Below are 25,161 nucleotides of genomic sequence, written 5' to 3'. Positions count from 1 at the left end.
TCGTCAGCATATTGCTGACTCCTCAGCCCAAACCTCTGGATGACCTCTCCCAGTGGTTTCATGTAGCTGTTAAGGAGCATGGAGGACAGCACTGAGCCCTGCAGGACCCCATGACACAAAGGCCATGGGGACAAAGCCGCTGTCCCCAGCACCACCCTCCGCACATGGTCAGCTAGATAGGAGCAGAACCACTGCAAAGCGGCGCCCCCAACTCCCAACCCAGCCAACCTGCCCAGAAGGACACCATGGTCAATGGTGTTGAGAGCCACTGAGAGGTCGAGAGCCAACAGGGTCACATTCCCCATCTCTCGGCAAAGGTCATCACACAGGGCAACCAAGGCAGTCGCCATCCTGAACCCATGCCTGAAACCCGATGGAAATGGATCTGGAAAATCCATTTCTTCTAGAACTGCCTGGCCACTACCCGCTCCAATATCTTGCCCAAAGAAGGAAGGCCAGATGGCCATAGGCCAGTAGTGCTCAACCAGTCCCAGTCCCACTCTCAATGGAGTGTTAACAGCCTCCTGGACCCAGGTCCAGACCCCCTCTGAAGATCTCCCCACCAACCATGATGGGCAAGGATCGAGCGAGCAAGTGGTGAGACGAACAGAGCCAAGCACCTTGTCCCCATTCCCAGGTTGCAGCAACAGAGGTTCTTCCATAACACGGCCTACAAATGGACTGCTGGACACATCCAAAGACTCCGTAACAAAGGCAGAGTCCAACTCTTGACAGATCCGAGCGGTTTTTCCTACAAGCGTGCTGCAAATTTTCACGGTGAGCCGAGGAGCGTTCCAGGGTCTCCTCTGGGGAACCAGACTGTAAGAGGCCCTGGACCACCTGAAAAAAAACTCAGCTGGTCAGCACTCTGAGGAAGCAAGAGGAGGCAACCCCCCCCCCCCCCCGTTTCGCCACTTTTATTGCCACGGAATAGGCTTGATAATGAGCTCTTAAATGTGTCCGGTCAGACTTACCATATTTTTTCCACCAGCACTCTAGCCATCTCCTCGCTTACTTCATCGCTCTCAGCTCAGGCATATTCCAGGTTGCTGACCACGCTCTGCAAGCGGGGAGAGGATGCTTAGTCGTGTTGACTGTCCATGCCATCTCCCTGTTCCCTAGGGAGACCTGGGCATCGGCAGGAGTGCTCACCAGATCAGCTAGATAATCCCCCAAAGCCCTCTGGAAACCTTCTGGATCTGTTTTCTCTGCCAATCTGCACTGGTGTATGGGGTTTTGAGTGCGGTGGATATGTTCTATTTCATTACATTATGGATATTATATTACCTTTGTTTGATTTTGTATTGCTCTGCTGTTAGAATTGTATTGAAATTGTATTTGCTATGAGCATAGCATTGCATTTATATTGATTTTGTCTTTGGCTACTATAATTTTTTGATCAAGTATTCTTGAAACGAAACACAGCGATTTCGTAGTAGCCTTACTTGAATTACAAATTGCTCTTTAAAAATTTCAGCTGTATTTGATTGCATTTAATTTCAGTGTTATCTGTTTATTAGCATTTTTACTGCTCAGTTTCTAGTTTAGAGAATTTTCTATTTTTTTTTGGTACCATATTTAAAAACTCATACACAAACTACTATATTATGTAGACAACGCTTTTCATTTCTGCTTCAGCAGGCCCTGAAATAACTTTTTTTTTAATTTTTGCTGGTCCCCAACCATACAAAAGGTTGAAAAACACTGTAATTGACTATTACAACCTGCCCTTCCCATCCCACTGGGTTATGTTGGTGCTTTACCAAGTACTCAGGAAGGCATAATGGGGAGAGGGGGATCCACCTGCCTCTCCCACCCAGGTCAGCCTCCTCATCCAGGATCAAATTCTGGATGAGGGGAGTTAAATTTTTAACTGACTTCACATTTATTAGCAGCACCAACAGGCCCGAGGGCAGGCAGATATGGATACCCAGTACCTTTAAACTGCAGGGTGACCAGAACAGGGCACCTGACTCCTCTTCTCCTACAGTGGCCTGTTTCTCCCCCACCACATATCTTCCCCTGCCTGGCACCACCCCAATGGTGGCTCCCATCTGCTCTTCTCTCGCATGATCCGTCACAACTCAACCCTTCACCGTTAAACCCAGAAGCAAAAATCTCCTGCAGCCAACTGGCACCAACTGAACACCCTTTGGCTGGTGCTGTCCCGGTGAGACTGCTGGGAAGAAATGCCCCCATACCGGAAGTTGTGTCCAGCGGCAGCCGGATGACGTGGAAGTGGCCGACTTGCTCCTCCAATGCTGGCAGGTCTCACCCAACAGCATCTCCCGCAAAGGGCAGCTGAGCTGAGTTCGGCAGCAGGTTCCCAAGCCTGGCAGTTCACAGCAGCAACCACAGCAGTGACAAGGTGTTCCAGCACAACTGCAGGCGCTGGTAGAGGAGGATTTAGAATGGTCAGTCCTGTGTCGCCAGCATAAATTTTCATTCTGTGTATTTCCCCGTCTACTTTCAAGCCTTTGATTTTTGGACCGTGTCTTATTTCTGTGAGGGTAAAATTTCCTACGTAAAGATAAATAGAACTGGTGATAAAGGACATCCGTAGCATGTTCCCTCCTCTAACTGAATATGGGAGGATCTTGCCAGCAAGTAAGAAATCATTATCATAACAGTTTCTGTATGAACAACATGCACCCTGAAGGACTGTAGACTCCATTTTAGGAGTGGAGGGGAAAGGAGTATCGACAACTGAGGGTGCAGCCTTTTCACCCTACACACATATAAAAGTTCTCCAATGTGTGTGGTTTTGCTGAAAATACATGTTTTCACTATCCTGGAAACTCATTCTGCAATCTGAACACCTACACACTTCAGCCCAGTATGAATCTTCTTATGATTTTTCAGGTTTGTGCTTTGACTGAAGCACTTTCCACACTCGGAGCACTTGTAGGGTTTCTCCCCTGTGTGTACATTTTGATGATATTTAAGGCCTGAACTCTGACAGAAGCTTTTCCCACACTCTGAGCACACATAGGGCTTCTCCCCTGTGTGGATTCTTTTGTGCTGAATAAGATGCCTGCCACTACGAAAACGCTTCCCACAACTGAAGCAATGGTAGGGCCTCTCCCCCGTGTGCATATATTGATGTTCCTTAAGGTTCATGCTCCGACTGAAACTCTTTCCACATTCTAAGCATTTATACGGCTTCTCCCCTGTGTGGATTATTCGATGGTTCAGAAGGGATGCATTTTGATTAAAAGCCTTTCCACACTCGAAGCATTTATATGGTTTCTCCCCTGTGTGAATTCTTTGATGCTGCTCGAGGGTTCTGCACTCAGTGAAGCTCTTCCCACATTCAGAGCAAGTGTAGGGCTTCTCCCCTTTGTGGATTCTTTGATGTACGTTAAGTTGTGTGTTTTGACGGAAACCCTTTCCACACATTGAGCACTGATAGGGCTTTTCTTCTGTGTGAATTCTTTCATGAGAGTTAAGGTGAGCTTTCTGAGCAAAGCTCTTTCCACATGCTGAGCATTTAAATGGCTTCTCCCCTGTGTGGATTCTTTGATGCAACTTAAGCTGAGAGTGCCAAGTGAAGCTCTTTCCACACTCTAAGCATTTATATGGCTTCTCCCCTGAGTGAATTCGTTGATGATGTTTAAGCCTTCCACAGTCAAGGAAGCTCTTCCCACATTCAGAGCAAGTGTAGGGCTTCTCCCCTTTGTGGATTCTCTGATGTACCGTAAGCTGTGTGTTCTGACAAAAACCCTTTCCACACACTGAGCACAGAAATGGCTTCTCCCCTGTGTGTATATTCTGATGCAGCTTGAAGTGCCTCTTCTGAATGAAAGCCTTTCCACACACTGAGCACTGAAAGGGCTTCTCTCCTGTGTGGATTTTGTGATGGTATTTAAGACTCACGCTTCGACTGAAGGCCTTCCCACATTCTGAGCATTTAAATGGCTTCTCACCTGTGTGATTTCTTTGATGCAATTTAAGTTCATAGTGCAAAGTGAAGCCCTTTCCGCACTCTAAGCATTTATGCAAATTCTCCCCAGTGTGGATTTTGTGATGGATTTTAAGAGATGCACTCCGACTGAAATTCTTCCCACACTCTGAACATTTATATGGCTTCTGCCCTGTGTGGATTCTTTGATGGGTTTTAATGTCAGCACATCGAGCAAAGGTTTTTCCACACTCAAAGCATTTATACGGCTTCTCACCTGTGTGAATTCTGTGATGGCTTTTAAGAGATGCACTCCGACTAAAGCTCTTCCCACACTCTGAGCATTTATATGGCATCTGCCCTGTGTGGATTCTGTAATGAATTTTAACGTCTGCACTTCGAGCAAAAGCCTTTCCACACTCAAAGCATTTAAACGGCTTCTCCCCTGTGTGAATTATTTGATGATGTTTAAGCCTTCTGCCATCAATGAAGCTCTTCCCACATTCAGAGCAAGTGTAGGGCTTCTCCCCTTTGTGGATTCTCTGATGTACCTTAAGGCTTCCATTTTGACTGAAACCTTTTCCACACACTGAGCACTGAAAGGGCTTCTCTCCTGTGTGAATTACTTTATGTGAGTTAAGGTATGATTTTTGAGCAAAGTTCCTTCCACATTCCGAACATTTATAGGGCTTCTCCCCGGTGTGAATTCTTTGATGCAGTTTAAGCCTTCTGCAATCAATGAAGCTCTTCCCACATTCAGAGCAATTGTAAGGCTTTTCCCCTTTGTGAATTCTCTGATGTACCTTAAGGTTTATGTTTTGACTGAAACCCTTTCCACAGAATGAGCACAAAAAGGGCTTCTCCCCTTTGTGGATTCTCTGATGTACCTTAAGGTGTGTCTTTTGACTGAAACTCTTTCCACACACTGAGCACTGAAAGGGCTTCTCTCCTGTGTGGATTCTAAGATGTCTTTTCAGCCCCATGCTTTCATTGAAGCTCTTTCCACACTGGGAGCATTTATGAGATTTTTTGGCTTCATGGACTATTTCATGAGATACAAGGTTTGAATTCTGAGGGAAGCCCTTTCCACAATCTAAAAAGTTATACAGCTTTCCTCTCTTGTGGCTTTTTTGATGTGCTTGAAGCTGGCTGCCCTCACCAAAACTCTTTCCGCACTCTAAACACTTGTAAGGTCTCTTGTTTATGTGGCCCATTTGATGTGAGAGAAGGCTTTCATTAGGACTGAAACTCTTGCCCCACTCAGAGCACTTATAAGTCTTCTCCCCTGTGGGAATTCTTTTTTCTATGTTAGAGTCTGATGTACAACTGAATTTCTTTTCAGACTTCAGGCTCCTGAAGCTCTTGCCCTCTTTGTCAGTATCTTGCTTCCTGGAAAGCTGGATCTGTTGCCTCCTCATGTCCTCAGAGTATTCCCACTGTCTTTCCCCACTGCGAATATTCCTATTCCTTCCTTTCGAAGGTGCTTGTGCCATTGGAACCACACAGAATTCTGATTGTTCAAAAGAAATGAACTCATTTTCCCCGTTTTCTTTGTCTGCTGTCTCCTGTCCTTGATGCACACTGTTGCTCCTCCTGCAGTCCACTGAAAGAATAAAGCAAAATATTACTGGGGATTAAGCTCTGATTGGTCTTTTGGACATCTCCGCAAAATATGAAGCCAGCAATCATGGCAGACTCTTAGGGCATTCCTGCAGGCTTGTGCCTCCTAACCTGGACCTACTTTTGCGGTGGGTTCATACAAATGCATCATGTTAGTTTTGCCACAGAGAGGTGACCAAGTTGTCTGTAACAGGCTCCTCAAGCTGAAAGATTCTGCGCTCTTACATCTCTCAGAAAGAGATTAGGCATCTTAAATCTCACCTTAAATGGATATACCAGAGTTGAGCAGAAATACTTTCACACAAATGCCTGTCACATAGAAACTGAGCCTGAAATTTCACCCTCCAGGATCTATCACTGAGGGAAAGAAGTAGCCCCATCTAGAGGAGCTGTATTCCTCACCCAGAGAAGCCAGGATCTCCTCCGTGACCTCCCGGTGCAGAGCCCTCTGGCCAGCGTCCAGCAGGGCCCACTCGTCCTCCGAGAAATGCACGGCCACCTCCTCGAGGCTCGTCACACCCTGGGGAAGAGGAGGTTGTTCATTACAGCAGTTCAGGGAGATGGCGGGGCGGGGGGAGGGGTTGGAGGTTCCCCTGCGGGACCTGGAGCTCCACAAGTGATTCCAGAAGCCTCCGGTCCTCCTCCTGGGACAGAAGCAAAGGCAAAGGGGCTGATTCTGCCAGGGCCGGGGGAGCGACAAAGGCGCTCAGGCCGCTCCTACCTTTTCTGCATGCAGGGATGGTGTCCCCACTCCACCACAAGCCGAAAGAGACCTTGGAGGCAGGCCCAGTGTTACTCCATCATCCATGCAGGTCGATCCATTTCCTAGAAGAAACTTCCTTCTTGAAAACCGTTTTCTCTATTAGCTTCTTCTGCAAAATCATTGTCTGTCCAAATAGCTAAAGAAACTGCTTTTCCGTGTTTTGAAGTGGCTACCCGGGAAGGGTACCCTCCCACCACAGGAGAAGCCTAAATCAACTCAGGCACTTGGGGCAGAGCAGATGGGAGATGAGGCTGTAGTGGGCCCACTCACCCTCACCTGGTGAAGGGGGCTCCTGGTCCACCTCCTGCATGATCCCCCTCAGCAGCCCCAGTGTGGGATCCGATGCAGCCTTCCCCGCCTCCGGGATTTCTGTGGCTACTTTATCCATCATTCGCTGAACCTGCAACAACAATGTGGGTTCCATTTAAGGAAGGCTGAGGGGATCAGGAATGGAGAATGTGGTGCTGCAAGTGTCAGGCAGAACTTCCCAGCAGGTGTGGTGTTCAGATCTCCTACTAGGAGTGTTCTGCCTTAAAACCCTGCAGCACCCCAGGCTGCGTCTTTATCAGGAGAGCCTGGAAGGATCCGTGCATCAGGCTAAGAGCTCAGCCTGGTACAAGCAAAGGGCCACAACAGCCTCCTGCAACCGATCAGCTGGAGAGAGATGGTTGCTTTCTTCCTGCCACTTCCATACTGAGCCTCTCCTCCTCAGGAACAGAAAAACCCACAGAAGTGTCCGTGGATCCTCCACAGGGGGTCTGTCCCACATTCAGAATTGCTGTCCATGTTGAAATTGGGACATCTCCAACTAGGCAGAGAGGCAGGAAAAGGGCAGCCACTAGTGGGGAGATTGAGACCCTGCCCCACACATTCAGGATTGCTGCATAGTGTGGTATGGGGCAGGGAAACAAGAACTGGGGCACCCTTGCGAGACAATCATCAACGTTGGGCCACTGGGTGAGGGTTCTAAAGTCTCAGTGCAGTGGAGGAAAAGTGCTCACCTGCTGCTCTTCCTGCTGCCCCTCCTCTGCCTGGCTCAGCAGGGCGCCTTCGGCCAGGGCCACCGCCTGGGCACTGGTCTCCGCTCCGCACTCCCTCACCCAGCTCTCCAGCCGTGGGGGAAGGATGGCCAGGAACCGCTCCAGGGTCACATGGTCCAGCAGCTGAGCCTTCGTGTGGCTTTCTGGCCGCAGCCACAGACGGCAGAGATGGTGCAGGCGGCTGCAAACTGCTCGGGGCCCCTCAGCCTCCAGGTAGAGGCCCGACTGCCTGAAGGGCTGGCTGCTCCCACCCACATCCTCCTGCACGCCTCTTTCCCAGTACTCTGCACTGCTTCCTTGTGGGATTTCATGGAAGTAATTTCCTGCCTCACAGCCAGCCAAGACCTGTTCTTCTGTCTCCACTCCACTATCCATTTCTGCTCTCAGCAGGACTTGAAGGACCTCCTGCTGTACTGCCAGCTCTTTGTTGAGACAAAAACTGTGGGGTGGAAGGAAAACACAGATACCTCGGTGGCCAAGGTAATCCCGGACCCTATTTCAAATATCCTCCCAGAATCTCTGACTCCCAAGAAACAGGCACTTGGGTTACCACTCACTTCTAGGACGTAAGCCATGTGTGCTTTTGATAAGTAAATGCACACTCGATTTTCTCTGAGGACTTCAGAAGGGCCACGCTGGATCAGACCACGGGACCCTCTCCAGCATGCGGCTCACTCCATGGCCAGCCCCCAGGGTCGAACTTGGGGGTGGTCCTGAGGGTCAGGGGGTCTCTTTTGGCTCTACTCTTCTAGGCCCATGGGAAACCCACATGGATCCTGTGTGATCAACAGCCTCCTTCCACCCAAGGCCCCCACCAAGTGGTGCACCCCAGCATACTGCCTCTGAGCGTGTGGCCAGCAAGGAGCCAAAAGGACTAGTAGCCATTCTAACCCTCCTCTTTCCCCATTTCCTCATATCCCTGTTAAAGGTGTCTGCACTGTGGGCCACCACTCACGACTTTCTGTGGCAGAGAATTAGGCAAACTATGCGCTGGAAGATGTGAGCTCAGATCAACAAGGTTTCATCAACAGAAACAATCAGGGGCCTGAAGCAGGTACCCCATGAGGAATGGCTCCAACTGGGAGTTTAGCTGAGAAAAAGATGAGTCAGGAAAGATTGGACAAGATGTTGAAAATAAAGCACAGTATGGAGAAAGAAGACAGAGAGACATTTTTGTCTCACTCCCATAACACTTGGCACCCCAATAATCCCATGAAGCTGATTGGGATGAGGCTTAGGACAGAGAAAAGGAATTCCATCTTGGCAAAACTTATAGCTGAAATACCAAATTTGTTACCACTGGAAGTTTTGCTGGCCATCAATTTGGATGGCTTAAACTGAGGACTGGACAGATTCAGGAGGGAGGTGGCTGCTTGCCCCGCTAGCTGAGCGCTGCTTCCATGATCAGAGGGGCCATGCCTGCCCACACCAGTTGCTGAGGAGCCTGGGCAGGAGTAGTAGTATGTTTTTATTTAAATAAAAAATTTCAACCTGGGCAGGAGGAGGTCTTGCACCCATGCTGCTTGATGGATCCTCTGGGAAGCAGGTTTGCCTCCGTGGGTGTGGTGGAGTGCCAAATTTTGGTTCTGTCTCACACTCATAGCTTCCTGGGATGATTTCTTGCATTCTGGACTAACGGAAGTGGGGAGAGATCTTCCTCCCCATTTCTCCACCACAGGCAACATCTTGAATGCCCCAGTCAGGCTTCTCTTTCCTGCACCTAATCCATCAGGCTTCTGGTCAACTTCCACAGAGGAATGCAAGGGGTGGGCCACTAGCTAAATACTTCTGAAGCAAGTAGAGGACCCACTGCCCCCCCTCCCCCGGGCAAGGGACTTTCTCCTCCAGGGTCTCACAGTTTTCCTGGCTTTCCCTGGGTCAAGTCTTCCTTGGAGGAGCAGGACAAGGGTCTTCTGCAGAGTTCCCTCGGGGCAGTGGCCTTGGGATCGCATGGTGCTCATAGGGACTGCCCTCCTCTCTCCTAAAAGGTTCTCATTTCAATGGGCACCTTTCCTACACCTACTTTCCAGGGACCCTCCTACACCTCCACCCACCTGGTCCCTGATGGAAGCAGCACTCCTGCACTGCACGTGGGACATCATTCAATAGAAACCTCAAAGACATCTAAACCGGGAGGGAAGGCCTGGATTCCTTTCACTACTGACCTTCTGTACGTCTATGGAGCAACACAACATGCCATAACACAAAGATCCCAGCAGAATTATCACATGGGAGAGGGAAAGACTCCGAACACAGAGTTGCTGGGCTTTCTAAGAAAAGACTTAGGTGATTCCCTGCTTGGCCAGATGGTTACATTATGTAATGGGTGCATGGGAACTTTCTGTGATTGCTGATTTATTGTATCTGGTTAGGAGAAGAGAAAAATGCTGTGTTTAGGTATGTCTCCATAAGAGATCGGTTTCTGTGGGAAGGGGCAGGAAGATACCAGGAGTGGGAGGCGAGCGCCGGAGTAGAATTTTCTCTTCAAATGTTTCAGATGGTTTCCGGCTTAGAATAAAGTTTGACCCTTTTTTTAGGGTGAAGCCAAGGAGGCTACTTCCACCCAGGGCCCCCGCCAGGCGGCGCACAGGAGCATGCTGCCTCCCTCGCCGCGGGAAGCGAAGGGCCAGCCGGACCGGCAGCCACGGGCCCCCCGCTTCCCCGCCTGCACCAGCCCTGGGGGGCCAGCCGCCCGCCGCTTCCTTGGCGGGAATCCCGCCGGCTTCGAGGCACCGGGAGGAGAAGCGCTGCACCGCGTCCCCCACCCCCCGGCTCGGGCTCGGGCTCGGGCTCTGCCCTCCCCCGGCTTCGCCCGGGCCGGTTACCCGCGGGGGCCGCTCGAGGGGCGCCCTGCAGGCCTCCCGGGGCAGCCGCCTGGGGTCGCGGGACAGGGAGTGGCCTCCCCCCCCCGTCTCCCCACTGGAGCGGGACCCCCACGGCCTCCCCTCCGGCCCCACGTACCGCGTTCCTGCTCCCCGGCCGGGATGCCCGCGGGGGGCGAAGGGGAGGGTCCCCCGCAGGGGCCTTTCGCGCGCGCGCCTTCCCGGGACCCCGCCAGGGGCACCGCCTCCCCACTGATGGGAGCCGCGCCTGCGCATTGCGAGCGACGGTTGCTGGGAGCGCTGCCCGGTGGTCTTGGGAACCGGGGCGCTTTCATTCCCCTCTAGGAACGCGCCTCTCCCTCGCCTTAACCCTTCCCTCGCATCTCCGCCGCCTCCGCCGGCGCCCCGCCTCCCTCCCCCCAGCCGGTTCGGCTGCGGCCGCCCAGGCGAGCGCGGTCCCGGCTGGGCACGTCCTCCCGAGTGCCGCTTCCCCGCGGGGCCAGTGCGGAAGGGGAGCCGCGACCCCGGCGGGGGAGCCGCTCCGCTGCAGGGGAGCCTCGGCCTCCCGGGCGGGAAGGGAGCAGCTCCCCGAGCCCTGCGCGGCCCCGGCACGGGCCACCGCGAGGGAAGCGCGCCTGCCGCACGCCGAGGCTGGAGCGCTGGGCACGGGCCGCGGGTCCTGGCCTGGCCTGGCCGAGGGGGCAGGACCGGGGGCCCCTTCGGGCGCTCTGCCGGGGCCAAGAGCGGAGGGGCCGGTGCTCCGAGTGCTCGGAAGGCCCTTCCCTGCTGGGCCGATGCGGGGCCGGGCCAAGCCGGTCCTGCAGACCCCGCGGGCAGCGGCACCCACCGCCTGCAAGGAAGAGGCGTGTGGCTTGCAAGTCCCTGGCAGGCCGCCTTGCTCCGGAGTCGGACACCCGGCAAAGCTGCGAAGAGCGTGGGAAATGCAGGCGGCCCTGGAGGAGGGGGCAGCATGGAGAGATCCTGGCTAAGAAATGCCCCGCACGGGGCAGCCCGTGGGGTGGGTGGCTGCTGCGGCTGCGCTGTGCCTGGAGGGAAAGGAGCTGCAGGGGCTGCGACTCCCCCCCCCCCCGTGCCCTCCCCCCAGGAGCCTGGTTCCCCCACAGCCCGGGCCGCAAGTCCCTGGCTGGCTGGCCGGCCCACCATTCAGAGGACACTTTCCCGGAATTGAGCCCCAACCCTGCACAAGCCTCTTTCCTGCCATGTGCAGTTGGACCTTGTGTGGAAGGAGGTGGCCAGCAGTGCAGTCTTCATCCTGCGCTTCCTCTTGGACAGCTCGGCTCACTTGGGATCACATTTCGCAATGCCTCTTGCAACCACAAATTGCCTGGACAGCATGAGCAACATCTGGGGCCGGCCTCTGAGTGCCACCTTCAAGGGAGTCTCCATCCTTGGGGAGAAGGGGCTTCTCCAGGCATGCTCACAACTGCCATGAGATGCACAGGAAATGAGGGGGACCACTCTCCTTCCCACGTCTGGGATCGTCCCCCTCCTCCTTGCCTCGTCCACATTCACCACAGGGCAGAGACAGAGATGAGCCAGTCAATAGTGTAACATTTAATGAGAAACTTTTGGAACAGAATCGAGAATAGGAAGAAACGCAGTGCTCCGAGAATTCAAGAAAGACCCCCAGTCTAGTGACAGTCTCCAATCTAGAGGGACGCTGGCTCATGGAGGGACCCTCATCAGCTCTGTGCACTCCTGAATCAATCCCCCAGGCACCCACCAGGTACTGAAATATTATGTGAATTATCTTATCTTGGTCAAGCCCTGCATTTCAAGCAAAGCTCTTTCCACATTCTGAGTATTCATAAGGCTTCTCCCCTGCATGAATTCTTTGACCCAACTTATCCTAAGAGGGCCAAGTGAAGTTCTTTCCACACACTGAGCCCAGAAAGGCCTTCTCTCTTGTGTAAATTACTTTATGAGCATTTAGGTGTGATTTCTGAGCAAGCTTCTTCACATTCTCAGCTTTATATGGCTTCTCCCATGTGAATTCTGATGCTGGAAACTCTTCATGTGAGTTAAGGTTTGAGTTCCGACAAAACCCTTCCACAGACTGAGCATCAAAAGGGCTTCTCACCGTTGGATTCTTTGATGCCACTTAAGTGGAGAGGACTGAATGGAGCCCTTTCCACACTGGAAGCATTTATGCTGATTCTCCCTCATGCAAATTCATTTATGCTCTCTGAGCTTTTTGCAACCAAGGAAGCTCTTCCCAGTTTCAGATCAGGTGCGGGGCTTCCCCCCGTGGAGGGAATTCTGATGGACCTTAAGGTTTCCCTTCTGACAGAAACCCTTTCCACACACGGAGCACTGGAAGGACTTCTCTCCTGTGTGAATAACCTTATGCTTGTTAAGACATGCTTTCCCAGCAAAGCGCTTTCCACACACTGAGCACTGAAAGGGCTTCTCTCCTGTGTGAATTACTACATGTGAATTAAGGCTAGATTTCCGAGTGAAGCTCTTTCCACATTCTGAGCATATAAATGGCTTCTCCCCAGTGTGAGTTCTTTGATGCACCGTAAGGTGAAAAGGCCGACTGAAGCTCTTCCCACACTCAAAGCATTTATGCGGATTCTCCCCAGTGTGAAGTCTTTGATGTTGTTTAAGCTTTTTAAAATCACGGAAGCTCTTCCCACACTCACAGCAAATGTACGGGTTCTCCGCATGGTGGGTCTTCTGATGGAACTTAAGGTGTGCCTTTTGACTGAAGCCCTTTCCACACACTGGGCACTGGAAGGGCTTCTCTTCTCTGTGAATTATCTCATGTTTGCTAAGCCCCGAGACCCGAGCAAAGCCCTTGCCACATTCTGAGCATCTATGCGGCTTCTCCCCTGTGTGACTCCTTCGATGCACCTTCAGGTGAGAGGGCCGAGTGAAGCGCTTTCCACACTCTGAACATTTATGCCGATACTCCCTGGTGTGAATTCTTTGATGCTGTTTAAGCATTTCGAAATCAAAGAAGTTCCTCCCACACTCAGAACAAATGTAGGGCTTCTCCCCAGCGTGGGTGTTCTGATGGGCCTTACAGTGTGCCTTTTGACTGAAGCCCTTTCCACACACTGAGCACTGGAAGGGCTTCTCTTCTCTGTGGATTATCCGATGTTTGTTAAGCACTGAGACCCGAGCAAAGCACTTGCCACATTCTGAGCATGTATGCGGCTTCTCCCCCGTGTGAGTCCTTTGATGCAACTTAAGATAACAGGGCCAAGTGAAGCACTTTCCACACTCTAAGCATTCGTAACACTTCTCCTCCTTCTGACTTCTTTTTTCTGTGTTAAACTCTGACCTGCAAGTGAATTCCTTTGCAGATTTCATGCCCATGAAACTCTTCTCCTCGTTTATCTCTTGTTTGGAAACGGGGATCGGATGCCTCCTCATGTCCTTGGAGCATTCCCACTGTCTCTCCCCATTGCAAATACTGCTTCTGCCTCCTTCAGAAGCTGCTTGTGCCATTGGAACATCACAGCCTCCTGACCATTCAAAAGAAATGGACTCATCTTTCCAGTTTTCTTTCTGTGTTGTTTCCTGTCTTTGGTGCACACCGTTTCTATTGCTCCCCCTGCAATCCGCTGAAAGAAGAAAAAGGGAAATATTCCTTAATGCACAGAAAAAAACCCAGTGGGTTGCTGATTACAGTAGCGGGATAATACCGTGTTTCCCCGAAAATAAGACACTGTCTTATTATTATTATTATTTGGCTCACAAAAACACACTAGGTCTTATTTTTGGGGTAGGTCTTATTTTTCTATTTTATTTTTTAATGTACAACAGTCTACTTGTATTCATGTACAAAAATATCCCGCACATTTATTCAAATACAGTCATGCCATCTTCTTCTGGAACATCGTCGTAACTCTCCAAATCCTGAATTCTGGACTGATTTTCTTGTGACTCCATTTCCTGTAGAACCATTGGCCCCAGTCTTTCATGCCTAGCAATACAGCTCTCCTTAAATGAGCACGTCTTGTCCATGTAGCCTGCTTGTAGTGCACTGGCAACATCGCTGTCAGTGATTTTATCCCATGAATTCTTCACCCAAGTCACAACCTCTTGCAGACCAGGCTTCACAAAGTTTCCACCCTGATTGCTCTCCATTCTATTTTCAATGAAATCATTGATTTCCATGTGCAAATGGTCCTTGAATGGCTTGTTTATTGCAATATCAAGAGTGTGGAGATAGGCAGTCATTCCTGCAGGAATCATTATCTGATCTATTCTTCTCTCTGCAAGGAAGTTCTTCATGTCTTTAGCGCGGTGAGTGCTGGCTGAATCCCAGACTAGCAGGCCTCTTTGGCCACCTCGCAAAACGAGTGGCAGCATTAAATCGACCCACTTCCTTATAACTGCTTGTGTGCACCAGGCTTTTTCGGTTTCCAGCACATAAATGCCTGAAACGCATTCAATTCGATCTTTCCTGCCCTTAGTGATGATGAGCGGTGTGACTTTCTTTCCATCCAGACGAACTGCCAAGACACAGGTAATGCGGGCACTTTCGTAACCAGTGGAGGGAAGGTAGATCGACGAGGCACCCCTCTGATTCACTGTTGCTTGGGACCCTTGGCCCATAAACACTGCGGTTTCATCCATGGCAATCATGTTGGAGAGTTGGTATTTAGCAAAGTCAATGCCATCCACAAAGGACTTGAATACGAGGGCACGTCTGACAACTTCAGCATCTTCCAGCTTGAACAGTGTTGTCGATCTTCTTAGAGATAGTTCGTATCGCTGAAGGAAGTTATCCAGCCAGTGTTGGGATGCCTTGAATTCTTCTGGGGATATATCCAACATGGGTGCCATCGCAAGGGCAAACGCTTGAATATCAGCCCTGCACACAACCAAGGTCCTTGCTCTCCTGTCAGCAATCCATTCACAGATGATGTCTTCCAAATCTGGAAAGGATGTTTGCCGACCTGATCCACACTTGCGCTTCTTAGCATTTCCCACCTCCACCTGTTGACTGAGGTTACTGTAATCTGCTCGCCATTTTCGGACCAATCGGAGATCCAACTTCTTCTCTTTGCAGTAAGCGGTAAGATTCTTGCCGCACGAGTCCTCTACGATTCTTTTCTTGTACTCGACGGAATAGCTCTTTCTTTTTGTACTCATCTTGTCTGGGGGTCAAAATAATATTCTGTTTAAATCTAACATTAAATACGGTACCATACCATAATACCGTATGGGTAGAAGACTTACAAGACAGGAGTGGAGGGCAAAGTTAAGAATAGGGTGATCAGGGCAATCAGGGGTGCCGTACCTTCTCAAGAGCAATTTGGTAACCAATCGCTGGCCAGAATGAGCGAAGCACACTTTCACTATCACTCCTCACAGGCGCAGTGCATTTGGTATCACTCCGCCTGTGACAGGAGCTGGCGCTATAGAGGAAGCATCGGCTTATACGGCACTGCTCCCTCCGAGCTGCAGAAGCATGTTTCCTCCACACAGTGCATTAAGTTATAGTTAACTTAAAAAATAAAGTTTAAAAAGGCTGTTTATGTTCCCCACTGGCCCTGGGAATAAACACAGCTGGGTCTTATTTTCGAGATAGGTCTTATATTTTAGCAAGTACCAAAAATAGTACTAGGTCTTATTTTTGGGATAGGTCTTATTTTGAGGGAAACACGGTATTAATACGGGAGGAGGCACGCCCTTGTGCATGGGTTTGTCTCCGCAGAGGCATCCCACATGGTCCCCCAACGGTAAAGGAAGACAATAAAAATCTGTAAATCACAAGAAGCCAGAATCGACAGCGAGACCTGCCATTTTGTACCAGCTGCTGAGTGACTGAGGAATGGGAAAGTGGGCATTCGACTCTGATGGGCCTTCTGGATGGCTTGGCATCTGCTGAAGCCACCAGCCAGGCTAGGCTCTTGCTGGCTTCGTCACTGTTTCCCATGGATCTATGCCTGAGATGAATTTTGTGTTTGGTTGTGCTGCCTTGTGTCTCAGAAGAAAAGGAATAGTCAGCCTAAATATTAACCTGGATGAGTATACCAGAGTCGACCTCAACGACACCCACACAAATGCCTGTACATAGAAGCCATGCCAGGAATTTCACCATCCAGGATCTATCACGGAGGGAAAGAAGCAGCCCCATCTGGAGGGGCCGCACTCCTCACCCAGAGAAGCCAGGATCTCCTCTGTGACCTCCCGGTGCAGAGCCCTCTGGCCAGCGTCCAGCAGGGCCCACTCGTCCTCCGAGAAATGCACGGCCACCTCCTCGAGGCTCGTCACACCCTGGGAAAGAGGAAATCATTCATCACCGCAGTGCAGGGAGACGGCGGTGGGGACGTTCCCCTGTGGGATCTGGGGCTCCACGAGTGATTCCGGGAGCCTCCAATGCTCCTCCTGGGATGGAGGCAAAGGCAAAGGGGCCGATTCTGCTAGGGCCAGGGGAATGAACAAAGGCGCTCAGGCCTCTCCTAACCTTTTCTGCATGCAGGGATGGTGTCTCCATTCCACCAAAAATCGAAGGAGGCCTCAAGGGAATGCTGAGTGTCATTCCATCCTCCCTGCAGGCCATTCCCTTTCCTAAGGACAGGAAAGAGATCAGAAAAGAAACTGTGTCCTTGAAGAACATTGTCATTTAGTTTCTTTGTTAAAATTGCTAAACAAACTGCTTCTTCTTTTTTTTTTTTTTTAGCGAGCAGCTCCTTAAGAAGAGTTTCCTTCTAACCCAAAGGAAGTTCAAGAGAAGCTTAAAGCAGCTCAGGCACTTTGGGCACACAAGAGATGGGGACGAGGCTGCAGTGGGCCCACTCACCCTTACCTGGTGACAGGCGTGCCCTGTCCACCTCCTGCTCGATCCCCCTTGACAGGCACCCCAGTGTGGGATTCGATGGAGCCTTCCCTGCTGCGAGGAACTCAGTGGTTGCTTCTTCCCTCATTCGCTGAACCTGGAACAGCATTGCGGATCCCAAATAAGGCAGGTTGAAGGGATCAGGAAAGGAGACTGTGGTGCTGCAAGAGCCCGGCAGAACTTCCCAGCGGGCACATAGTCCAGGCCTGCCCTCAAGGTGCTCTGCCATCCAAGCCCTGCAGAAGCCCAGGCTGAGTGGACCTGAGGTGAGAAGGGAAGGATCCCTGTGCTGGACTTGATGGCTCAGCCCCAGCAGAGGGAAAGGCTGAAAAGAGCAGGGAGGGAGAAGCTCTCAGATGGTAACTGATCCTCAGCAACTCCCCGTGTCCGTTTGGTGCTTCGCAAGGCTGTTTCTGTCCTACCAGGAGGATTCTGTTGCTGCGTGAAAAGGACCCCCTCCTCTTTCGCAGCAAAACGCATGAACCCAAGACTGTGGATTCTCCAAACAGGGCCTGCCCCAGACATTCAGAATTGCTCCCTGGTGTTGTCTGGGGCAGAGATACAACAACTGGGGCACCCTTGAGAGACAAGCATCAACGTTGGTCCACTGGGTGCGAGTTTAAAAGTCTCAGTCCAGTGGATGAAAATTGCTCACCTGCTGTTCTTCCTGCTTCCCCTCCTCTGCCTGGCTCAGCAGGGCGCCTTCGGCCAGGGCCACCGCCTGGGCACTGGTCTCCGCTCCGCACTCCCTCACCCAGTTCTCCAGCCGTGGGGGAAGGATGGCCAGGAACCGCTCCAGGATCACCTGGTCCAGCAGCTGAGCCTTCGTGTGGCTTTCTGGCCGCAGCCACTGATGGCAGAGATGGTGCAGGCGGCTGCAAAGTACTCGGGGCCCCTCGGCCTCCAGGTAGAGGCCCAACAGCCTGAAGCGCTGGCATGTTGTGTCTGAGCTGGGTCTGCTCCCTCCCACGTCCTCCTCCAAGCCTCTTCCCCAAAGCTCCATGCTGCTCCCCTGCAGAATTTCGTGGGAGCCATTGCTTGCCTCAGAACCAGCCAGGTCCTGTTCTTCCATCTTCACTCCATTCTCCATTTCTGCTCTCAACATCTCCTTGCTATGTTGCCGGGTCTTTGCTAAGAAAGACTGCAGGGAGGAAGGAAAACAGAGATGCACCTGTGGCCAACCCCACCCAAGACCCCGTTTCAACCATTGCCCCAAAAGCCCTGACTCACAAGAAACAGGCATTTGGTTACCACTCACTTTGAGCATATGCACCACCTGCGCCTCTGGTAGGTAAACACATCCTCGTTTGCTCTGAGTGAGGAATTAAGAACGCCCACCTTGGATCAGACCATGGGACCCTCTCCAGCATGCGGCTCACTCCATGGCCAGCCCCCAGGGTCGAACTTGGGGGTGGTGCTGAGGGTCAGGGTTCCTTCTGGCTCGACTCCTCTAGGCCCGTGGGAAACCCACATGGATCCCGAATGTCCAACAGCCTCCTTCCACACATGGTGTCCACCAAGTGGTGCAGCCCAGCGTACTGCCTCTGAGCGTGTGGCCAGCAAGGACCACAAGGCCTCTTAGCCACGCTTAGCCTCCTCTTCCCTGACTTCCTCCCATCCCTACTGAAGGTGTCTGTCCTGTGGGCCACCACTCACTGCCTCCTGTGGCAGGGAATTCCACAGGCTACCTATGCAGTGGAAGAGGTGTCCTTACGTCCACCAGAGTTCAGCAACAGAAACGATCAGGGAACTGGAGCAGGTCCCCCATGTGGAACAGCCACCACACCTGGAAATCCTCTATTTAGAAAAAGGTGAGGAAAACCTGGATAGTGTTCAAATATTAGCCACCAACCTGGATGGTTTAACAGGGGACTGGACAGAGGCAGGAGAGAGGAGGCCATCCATGGCTACTCTCTTTGCAGCCCATATTCCACTCCTTCACCCAAGGGAGCATGCCTGCACACACCAGTTGCTTAGGAGCGTGTTGAGGAGGAGGTCTTCTGCCCATCCTGATGAGGGATCCTTGGGGAAGCTGGTTTGCCACCATGTGCATGGAGTGCTGGGCCCCAGATTTGTCCCAAGACGAGGAGGCATGCGTTGCCTCCTCGTCTTCCATGTCCTGCTCCTCAAGTGGGAACAAGACGAGGGTCTTCTGCAGTCCACCCCCAGGGCCAGTGGCCTTAGGATCACATGCTGTTGGTAGGACCTGCACCCTCCCTCTCTGTATAGCTTCTCACCCCCATGGGCACCTTTGCTGCACGCGCTTTCCAGGGACCCTCATGCACTTCCCTCAGGGACCAGGTGGGTGGAACCCCTCCACTGCGCGTTTCACTTCTTTGAATAGAAACTCCGAAGACATCCAAACTGGGAGAGAAGACCTGGATTCCTTTGACTACTGACCCTCTGCAAGTCTATGGAGCAACACAACACGCCATAATACAAAGATCTTCAGCAGAATTATCATGTGGGAGAACAATTTGCTCTAAGCTCAGAGTTACTGGGCTTTCTAAGACAAGACCTAGGTGAGCACCTGCTTGGCCAGAGGGTTTCATTATGTAATGGCTACATGGGAATTTTCTGTGATTGTTGGTTTCTTGTATCTGTTTGGTTAGGAGAAGAGGAATGTGCGGTGTTTAGTATGCCTCTTATTTGAGATCAGTGTCTCTGGGAAGAGGAAGGAAGATACCAGACAGTGGGAGCAGAATTTTCTGTGCAAACGGCTTCAATGGTTTTTGGCTGGGAATAAGATTTGATCCTCCTTCCAGAGTGGAGCCAACCCAGGGCCCCAGCCAAGGGGCGCACAGGAGCGCGCTGCCTCCCTCGCCGCGGGAAGCGAAGGGCCCGCCGGACCGGCAGCCACGGGCCCCCCGCTTCCCCGTCTGCTCCAGCCCCGGGGCCAGCCGCCCGCCGCTTCCTTGGCGGGAATCCCGCCGGCTTCGAGGCACCGGGAGGAGAAGCGCTGCCCCGCGTCCCCCACCCCCCGGCTCGGGCTCGGGCTCTGCCCTCCCCCCGGCTTCGCCCGGGCCGGTTCCCCGCGGGGGCCGCTCGAGGGGCGCCCTGCAGGCCTCCCGGGGCAGCCGCCTGGGGGTCGCGGGACGGGGCCTCCCCCCCCCCGTCTCCCCACTGGAGCGGGACCCCCACGGCCTCCCCTCCGGCCCCACGTACCGAGTTCCTGCTCCCCGGCCGGGATGCCCGTGGGGGGCGAAGGGGAGGGTCCCCCGCAGGGGCCTTTCGCGCGCGCGCCTTCCCGGGACCCCGCCAGGGGCACCGCCTCCCCACCGCTGGAAGCCGCGCCTGCGCATTGCGAGCGAGGGTTGCTGGGAGCGCTGCCCGGTCGTCTTGGCAACCGGGGCACTCTGCAGCCCCTCTAGGAACGCGCCTCTCCCTCGCCTTAACCCTTCCCTCGCATCTCCAGCGGAGGGCGCTGCGGGAAAGGGGCAGCGCGTTTCCTTCTCGGCCGCGGGGCGGGGGCAGAGCTCGGCGCGGAGCGAGTTCTCTGCCCCGCTGTGCCGCCAGCACTCGGGCGCCGTCCCTTCCCCATCATGCACATGCCCGATTGCCATGGCAGGAAATCCTGGAGTTCTGGATGGGGACCAGAGACATCCCGCCGGCAGTGGGCCGCCCGATGTGTGCCGGTCTCCACATAAGCTGATCCCACCCGCTTCAGCTTCACTGGCGGTGCACCGACAGCCCGGCAAGTCTGGCCCAGAAATGCCGGGGGAGCTTGTTCCGCGCAGCAGCAAGCAACTTCGGAGCCCTGCGGGGCAATCCTGGCCGGCGGCCTCACGCGCAGGGCTCCCTCCGTGATGGGTGGCGGACGCTGCAGCTGCAGCTGAGCTTCCCTTAGCGTGGTCTGGCGCAGCGCCCAGCGTCCTGGAGGGATCTGTCCCCTGGACCCCCTTCCCTCCCCCTTCCTCCCACTCTGTCGCTTTGGAAAGGTCTCCTCTCTCCCTCAGGTGAGAGTGCGCTGGCGATTCTCCTTGGCAGTCTTCCTGCCCGCAGGATGGCCCCCCGCTCCCCGTCTCCGATGCTGGCAGAACATGCAGCCCGCCCGCGGGTGCTGGCAGCCACCCCTGGGCGCCCTCCCTCTGGCTGCCTCACAGTCCAGCTCGCTGTGCGCCTTGTCAGCAATTCGTAAGTGCTCTGGAAGCTGCCAGACCTTATTTTCTGCACAATGTGGAGCTCCCTTCCCCGTGAGTCAGCCTCCAGCTGGCATCCTGCTTTCCTGGGGATTCCAAGGGACCGTGTGCCCGCAGCCGGGGCGTTACGTTGCTCAGACGGTCCCCAGCGTGAGCCCTAATTGATGACCGTGGCAGTGGGCAGTGGAGGGAGGAGGGACTGGTTCAGGCAGCTTTGGGGATCCCTGTTCCCCCTGCAGGAGTGGAGAATGAGGACTTCTGCAGCCAGCTGGACAGGGTGAAGGGGAAGCCTCCGACAGCCACCTGCAATGCCACTGAAGCCGTCAGCAGCAGTTGACTGTTGGCAGCTTGACAAGAGTGGCAAGATGACCATGTTGGTCTAGCGAATACTCAGAAAGCAGGAGTGGGCCAAGCAAGCCTTGATATTCAGCAGAGGATGTAAACAAAGACCGAATGTAAAATGCAGGGCAGATGGTGAACCTGAGTGGGAGCTAGAACCGTTTCTGGAGCGAGCATCTTGCCAGGTGCCTGGCTGGTCTTGGACTGGACACCTCGTGGGTCCTCAGGGATGGGTACGGTGCTCTCCTGTGATATGTGAAGAGGGAGACAATTCCAGGTGCCGATAAAAGAGTCTTCCGTCCCCTTTTCCCTGTTCGGTGCTGAGGGCCAGGATTGGCTCTGCCTGCCTGCCTGGCCCAAGGATGCCTGGGGCAAGCATGCCTGGAGTCCTGGGCAGCCTGCGGCCTTCTGGGTGGCCTCCCAGCATCCCTTTAGAGGGGGCAGAAAGAGGCTGTTGGGAGGAAGGCCAGCCGCTTCCATGTAGACTTTGGTCCCGCTGCTGCAAGTCTCCTTTGCGGCAGCTTTTCTCCGGCTCCTCCAGATCTTCTTGACTGGACGTCCTCAGCTTCTTCCTCCACTTCCCAAGCGAGTGGTGCTGAGCACAGGTGCTGGGCATGGGGAAAGAGCCTGGTTTGCTGAAGAGCTTCGTTTCATTCCTTATTAATTACCACGCTTCAAAGGGGACTGCAATCTGATCCATTGGCCCCGGCATTCTCCCCTGCCCTGGCTCCAAACAAGAGCTTCCTCTCTTCATGAAAATGACTCAGTTTTGCCTTTCATTGAAATAAAAACAATATTTACTCCTTATCTCCAATGTCTTTTTTTCATCTCTTTATTGCTTGAGCAACATGCTTTCACTTCCAAACCTGTTCTTCTTACTGAGAGAGGCATTCCGGCTTATGGGCAGGGTGCAGACTAAAGAAATGAATAGCCTCCGCAGCGCCTTAACTCTCCAGTGGGCTCATCGGAGGGGCCACACGAGCATCTGCTCAACACCCTTCTGACTTCTGATTCATCTGTCCTTTACTTCCCTTCATAAGTGTCACTAGGGTTGCAAGGATCAGCCGGAAGCCAGTTCTCATGCGCTGGCTGGGGGACTGCCTGGCACTCGCCCCTGGCCAGAAAGGTGGCCAAGCCGAGACCGGATGTGGGAAGGCCAGCAGCTTTTTGGTGCAAAGTGCATATGGGTCAACGCACAGAGTAAGGACAAGTTTGCACAGTCCACAAGTGGTGTGAGCGGGAGCAGAGCTCTTTTGGCATGGGAAGCATCCAGCATGAGCACAAGTCAGCCTCGTGGCCTGGCCGGGACTCACTTCTGCCCAGCGCCCATAGGAACACTTGGTGCAATGTGGACTTGGCTGAGAGAGCAAGCAAGCAAGCAAGCAGGGGACTGGGAGGACGAGATGAGGAACTCGGACGGCTTCCAAGCCCCAGCACATCACTGCTGGTCCCCCGTCCCACCCGCTGCCGGTTCCCTCCGTCCCTCCTTCCTGCCAGAGAATCTGCTTGCGATGCACCATTGGGCCCATCATGGTCTCCCACCAATGGGGACTCAAGACCCAAAGTGCTCCCCAGAAAGCCGGGCCAGCACCCCAGTTTCAGGGACCATATAGCCCAAGTGCACCCCCATTCTGGGGCTACTTCCTTCTCAGTATTTGTGACCTGCCATGAAGTCATCTCTGACTTGTTGGGACCCTGTGAACCAGCGCCCCAAAATGACTTGTCCTTGACAACCCTGCTCAGCTCTCACAAACAGAGGAGCTGGCCTCCCACCTTTTGAAGCCATGCAGATCCCGCTCGGAGAAACCTTTCTCAAATATAGCAATTTTGTGGGGACGGAAAGAGGTTTGCGTTCATCCGTCTGCATTGATCTGCCCTTTTTTCACCTCCCCTGATTCATAGTTTGGATCCAGGGTAGTGCAAGAGCTTCCTTCAGCTCATGTCATTTTTCCTGGTTATCAACACTGGATCCCCCCTGCTCCCGGTAGGTGCATCACTGCAAGAGCTGAGCCAGTCCTGGAGGCTCAGGCCCCCTTGGAAGCGCAGGCTGCGGGCCTTTGTGACATCACGGGCCAGCTCAGCCAATGGCGGGCCTGCAGCCGGCAACGGGCACCTGGCGGGAAAAGCGGCGGCCGGAGCAGGAGGAGCGATCGCGGGAAGCGCGGCGGGAAAGGCCGGGCGGGGGAGGCCGGAGCTGGAGGAGGCGGGACGCGGGGAAGCCCTGGCGAGCCGCGCCTCACCCGCTCAGGGCGAAGGGTGCTGGGTTTGCTCCCGGGAGGGTCGAGGCGGCGGGTTCGGGGCCGCCTGGGGGATGCCAGCCTCCGCGGGCAGCAAAGGTGTTCTGGTTGGGGGTCCGGGAGGGGCCAGTCCGACGCCACGAGATTTAGGGCATTACAGGCCCCATTTGGCTCCCCGCAATTGCGCTGCATTGGTTTGTCTTTCAGTTTCTATTTACGTGTGATTTTGATACAAATGGGGGGCGTCAAGGGGTGGGTGGCGCGGCCCTCCTTGGCCCTCATCCAGCCAGGGGCTCAGGCCGACGGAGGGGCCTCAGGCCGCGCAGGGAGGGGAGCCAGGAGCGGGCCCGGCGTCCCGCCAGTCCCGAGGCCCCGCCTCCTTGGGGGCAGGCAGGGGGCCTTTGTGACCTCACAGCGCGGCTGGGCCAATGGCAGGGGAGGGCTGGCTCCCTGGCAACGGCCACTTCAAAGGGTGAACCTTCACCTGCTGCCGGGGCCGAGTGGCCTTTTGGTGATGCCAGGCTCAGGTTCTTCCACGCCCCATGGCTAAAGAGGCAGCTTCCTCGAGTGATGCAGGATTTGGGAGGCAGAATGCAATGACAAGGAGAGCTGAGTGCAGGTGGGCTCGGAGATGAGGCCTTCGCAATCGCCTCCCCCATTTTTACCTCCCTCCTCCCTTTCCTCCCTTCCCTACCTGGGACCCACATTGCTGTTCCAGGTGCAGGAGAGGATGGACAAAGCGTCTACAGCGTTCCCCAAGGCAGGGGAAGCGCCATCAGATCCTGAACGGGGGCTGCTGTTCGGAGGGGTTGTGCAGGAGGATGAGGGAGGACCTGCCTCACTGGGTGAGGAGGAGTGAGGTCTGTTCGAAACCGCTCTCCGTCTCGGTTACACCTGGGAGTGTGAGCTGCCCGAACACTCTCTTGAACTTCCTTCGTTGTGGGAAGAGACTTTTCTCTAGTCATTGCTCTAAAACATGCTTCAACATTCCGTGTAACAATATGGACAAAGATGGGTTGTACTCAAGCAATGAAAAGGCAAGATGCTTTCGAGGACCCCCAGGTATTTTACTTTGTGCAAAGGAAATCAAATGCTCTGCACACAGGAGGAACTGACGCTGGGTGTTCGTTCGAGGCCGCCTTTGGTTTGTGGTGGAGTGGAGACAACATCCCTGCATGCACCGGGAGGTCACGGAGGAGATCCTGGCTTCTCTGGGTGAGGAACGTGGCCCTTATTGGTGCTGCTTTGTCCATATTTTGTTGACAATTCCTGGAAGGAGAAGCTGCCACTCTCCCTTGCACAGAATTGCAGGGTTGGAAGGGGCCAAGAAGGCCGTGGGGCCGTACCTGCTGCTGTTGCAGGACACCAGTTTACACCATCCCTCTCAGCTGGCTGTCCAGTGTCTCCTTGAACGTCTGGTGTGGGAGAGTCCATGACCTCTCTTGGCAGCTGGTTCCATGGTTGTCTGGCTCTGCCAGGG

General features: G+C 53.7%; 1 protein-coding gene across 3 annotated transcripts; it reads right to left on the bottom strand.

The window, feature by feature from the left end:
* Positions 1-2,406: 2,406 nt before the first annotated feature.
* On the bottom strand, positions 2,407-18,084 carry LOC123021766 (zinc finger protein 420-like). 3 transcript variants are annotated; one of them, XM_044426829.1, is made up of 7 exons: positions 17,622-18,084; positions 16,937-17,063; positions 16,595-16,698; positions 16,287-16,404; positions 12,491-13,739; positions 5,028-5,095; positions 2,407-4,943 (listed from the first exon to the last, which is right to left on the bottom strand). In XM_044426829.1, exons 1-7 carry the CDS (start codon positions 18,069-18,071, stop codon positions 2,800-2,802), a joined length of 4,260 nt encoding a protein of 1,419 aa, XP_044282764.1. In that variant the 5' UTR covers positions 18,072-18,084; the 3' UTR covers positions 2,407-2,799. The 3 variants fall into 3 exon arrangements, with proteins under 3 accessions (XP_044282764.1, XP_044282762.1, XP_044282763.1); XM_044426827.1 differs by lacking the exons at positions 12,491-13,739; positions 16,287-16,404; positions 16,595-16,698; positions 16,937-17,063; positions 17,622-18,084 and adding exons at positions 5,924-6,041; positions 6,243-6,346; positions 6,555-6,684; positions 7,286-7,763; positions 10,286-10,347 and having other exon boundaries at positions 2,407-5,504; XM_044426828.1 differs by lacking the exons at positions 12,491-13,739; positions 16,287-16,404; positions 16,595-16,698; positions 16,937-17,063; positions 17,622-18,084 and adding exons at positions 5,924-6,041; positions 6,243-6,346; positions 6,561-6,684; positions 7,286-7,763; positions 10,286-10,347 and having other exon boundaries at positions 2,407-5,504.
* Positions 18,085-25,161: the final 7,077 nt, after the last annotated feature.

This window comes from Varanus komodoensis, unplaced genomic scaffold (assembly GCF_004798865.1).
Source record: "Varanus komodoensis strain SLA01 unplaced genomic scaffold, ASM479886v1 scaffold186, whole genome shotgun sequence".
In the NCBI taxonomy this organism is placed as follows: Eukaryota; Metazoa; Chordata; class Lepidosauria; order Squamata; family Varanidae; genus Varanus; species Varanus komodoensis.
The sequence above is the reverse complement of the archived record's forward strand: the minus strand, read 5'-3'. Positions and strand labels throughout refer to the sequence as shown.

What these genes read in the sequence shown, in the direction of transcription:
- LOC123021766 (XM_044426829.1), bottom strand. Translation starts at nt 18,071, where the DNA reads ATGTTGAGAGCAGAAATGGAGAATGGAGTGAAGATGGAAGAACAGGAC. An exon ending in GGAGATCCTGGCTTCTCTGG is followed by an intron (nt 13,740 to 16,286) that starts GTGAGGAGTGCG and finishes TTCTTCTTTCAG; the next exon opens with CGGATTGCAGGGGGAGCAAT. An exon ending in GCTTCAAGCACATCAAAAAA is followed by an intron (nt 4,944 to 5,027) that starts GCCACAAGAGAG and finishes CTCATGAAATAG; the next exon opens with TCCATGAAGCCAAAAAATCT.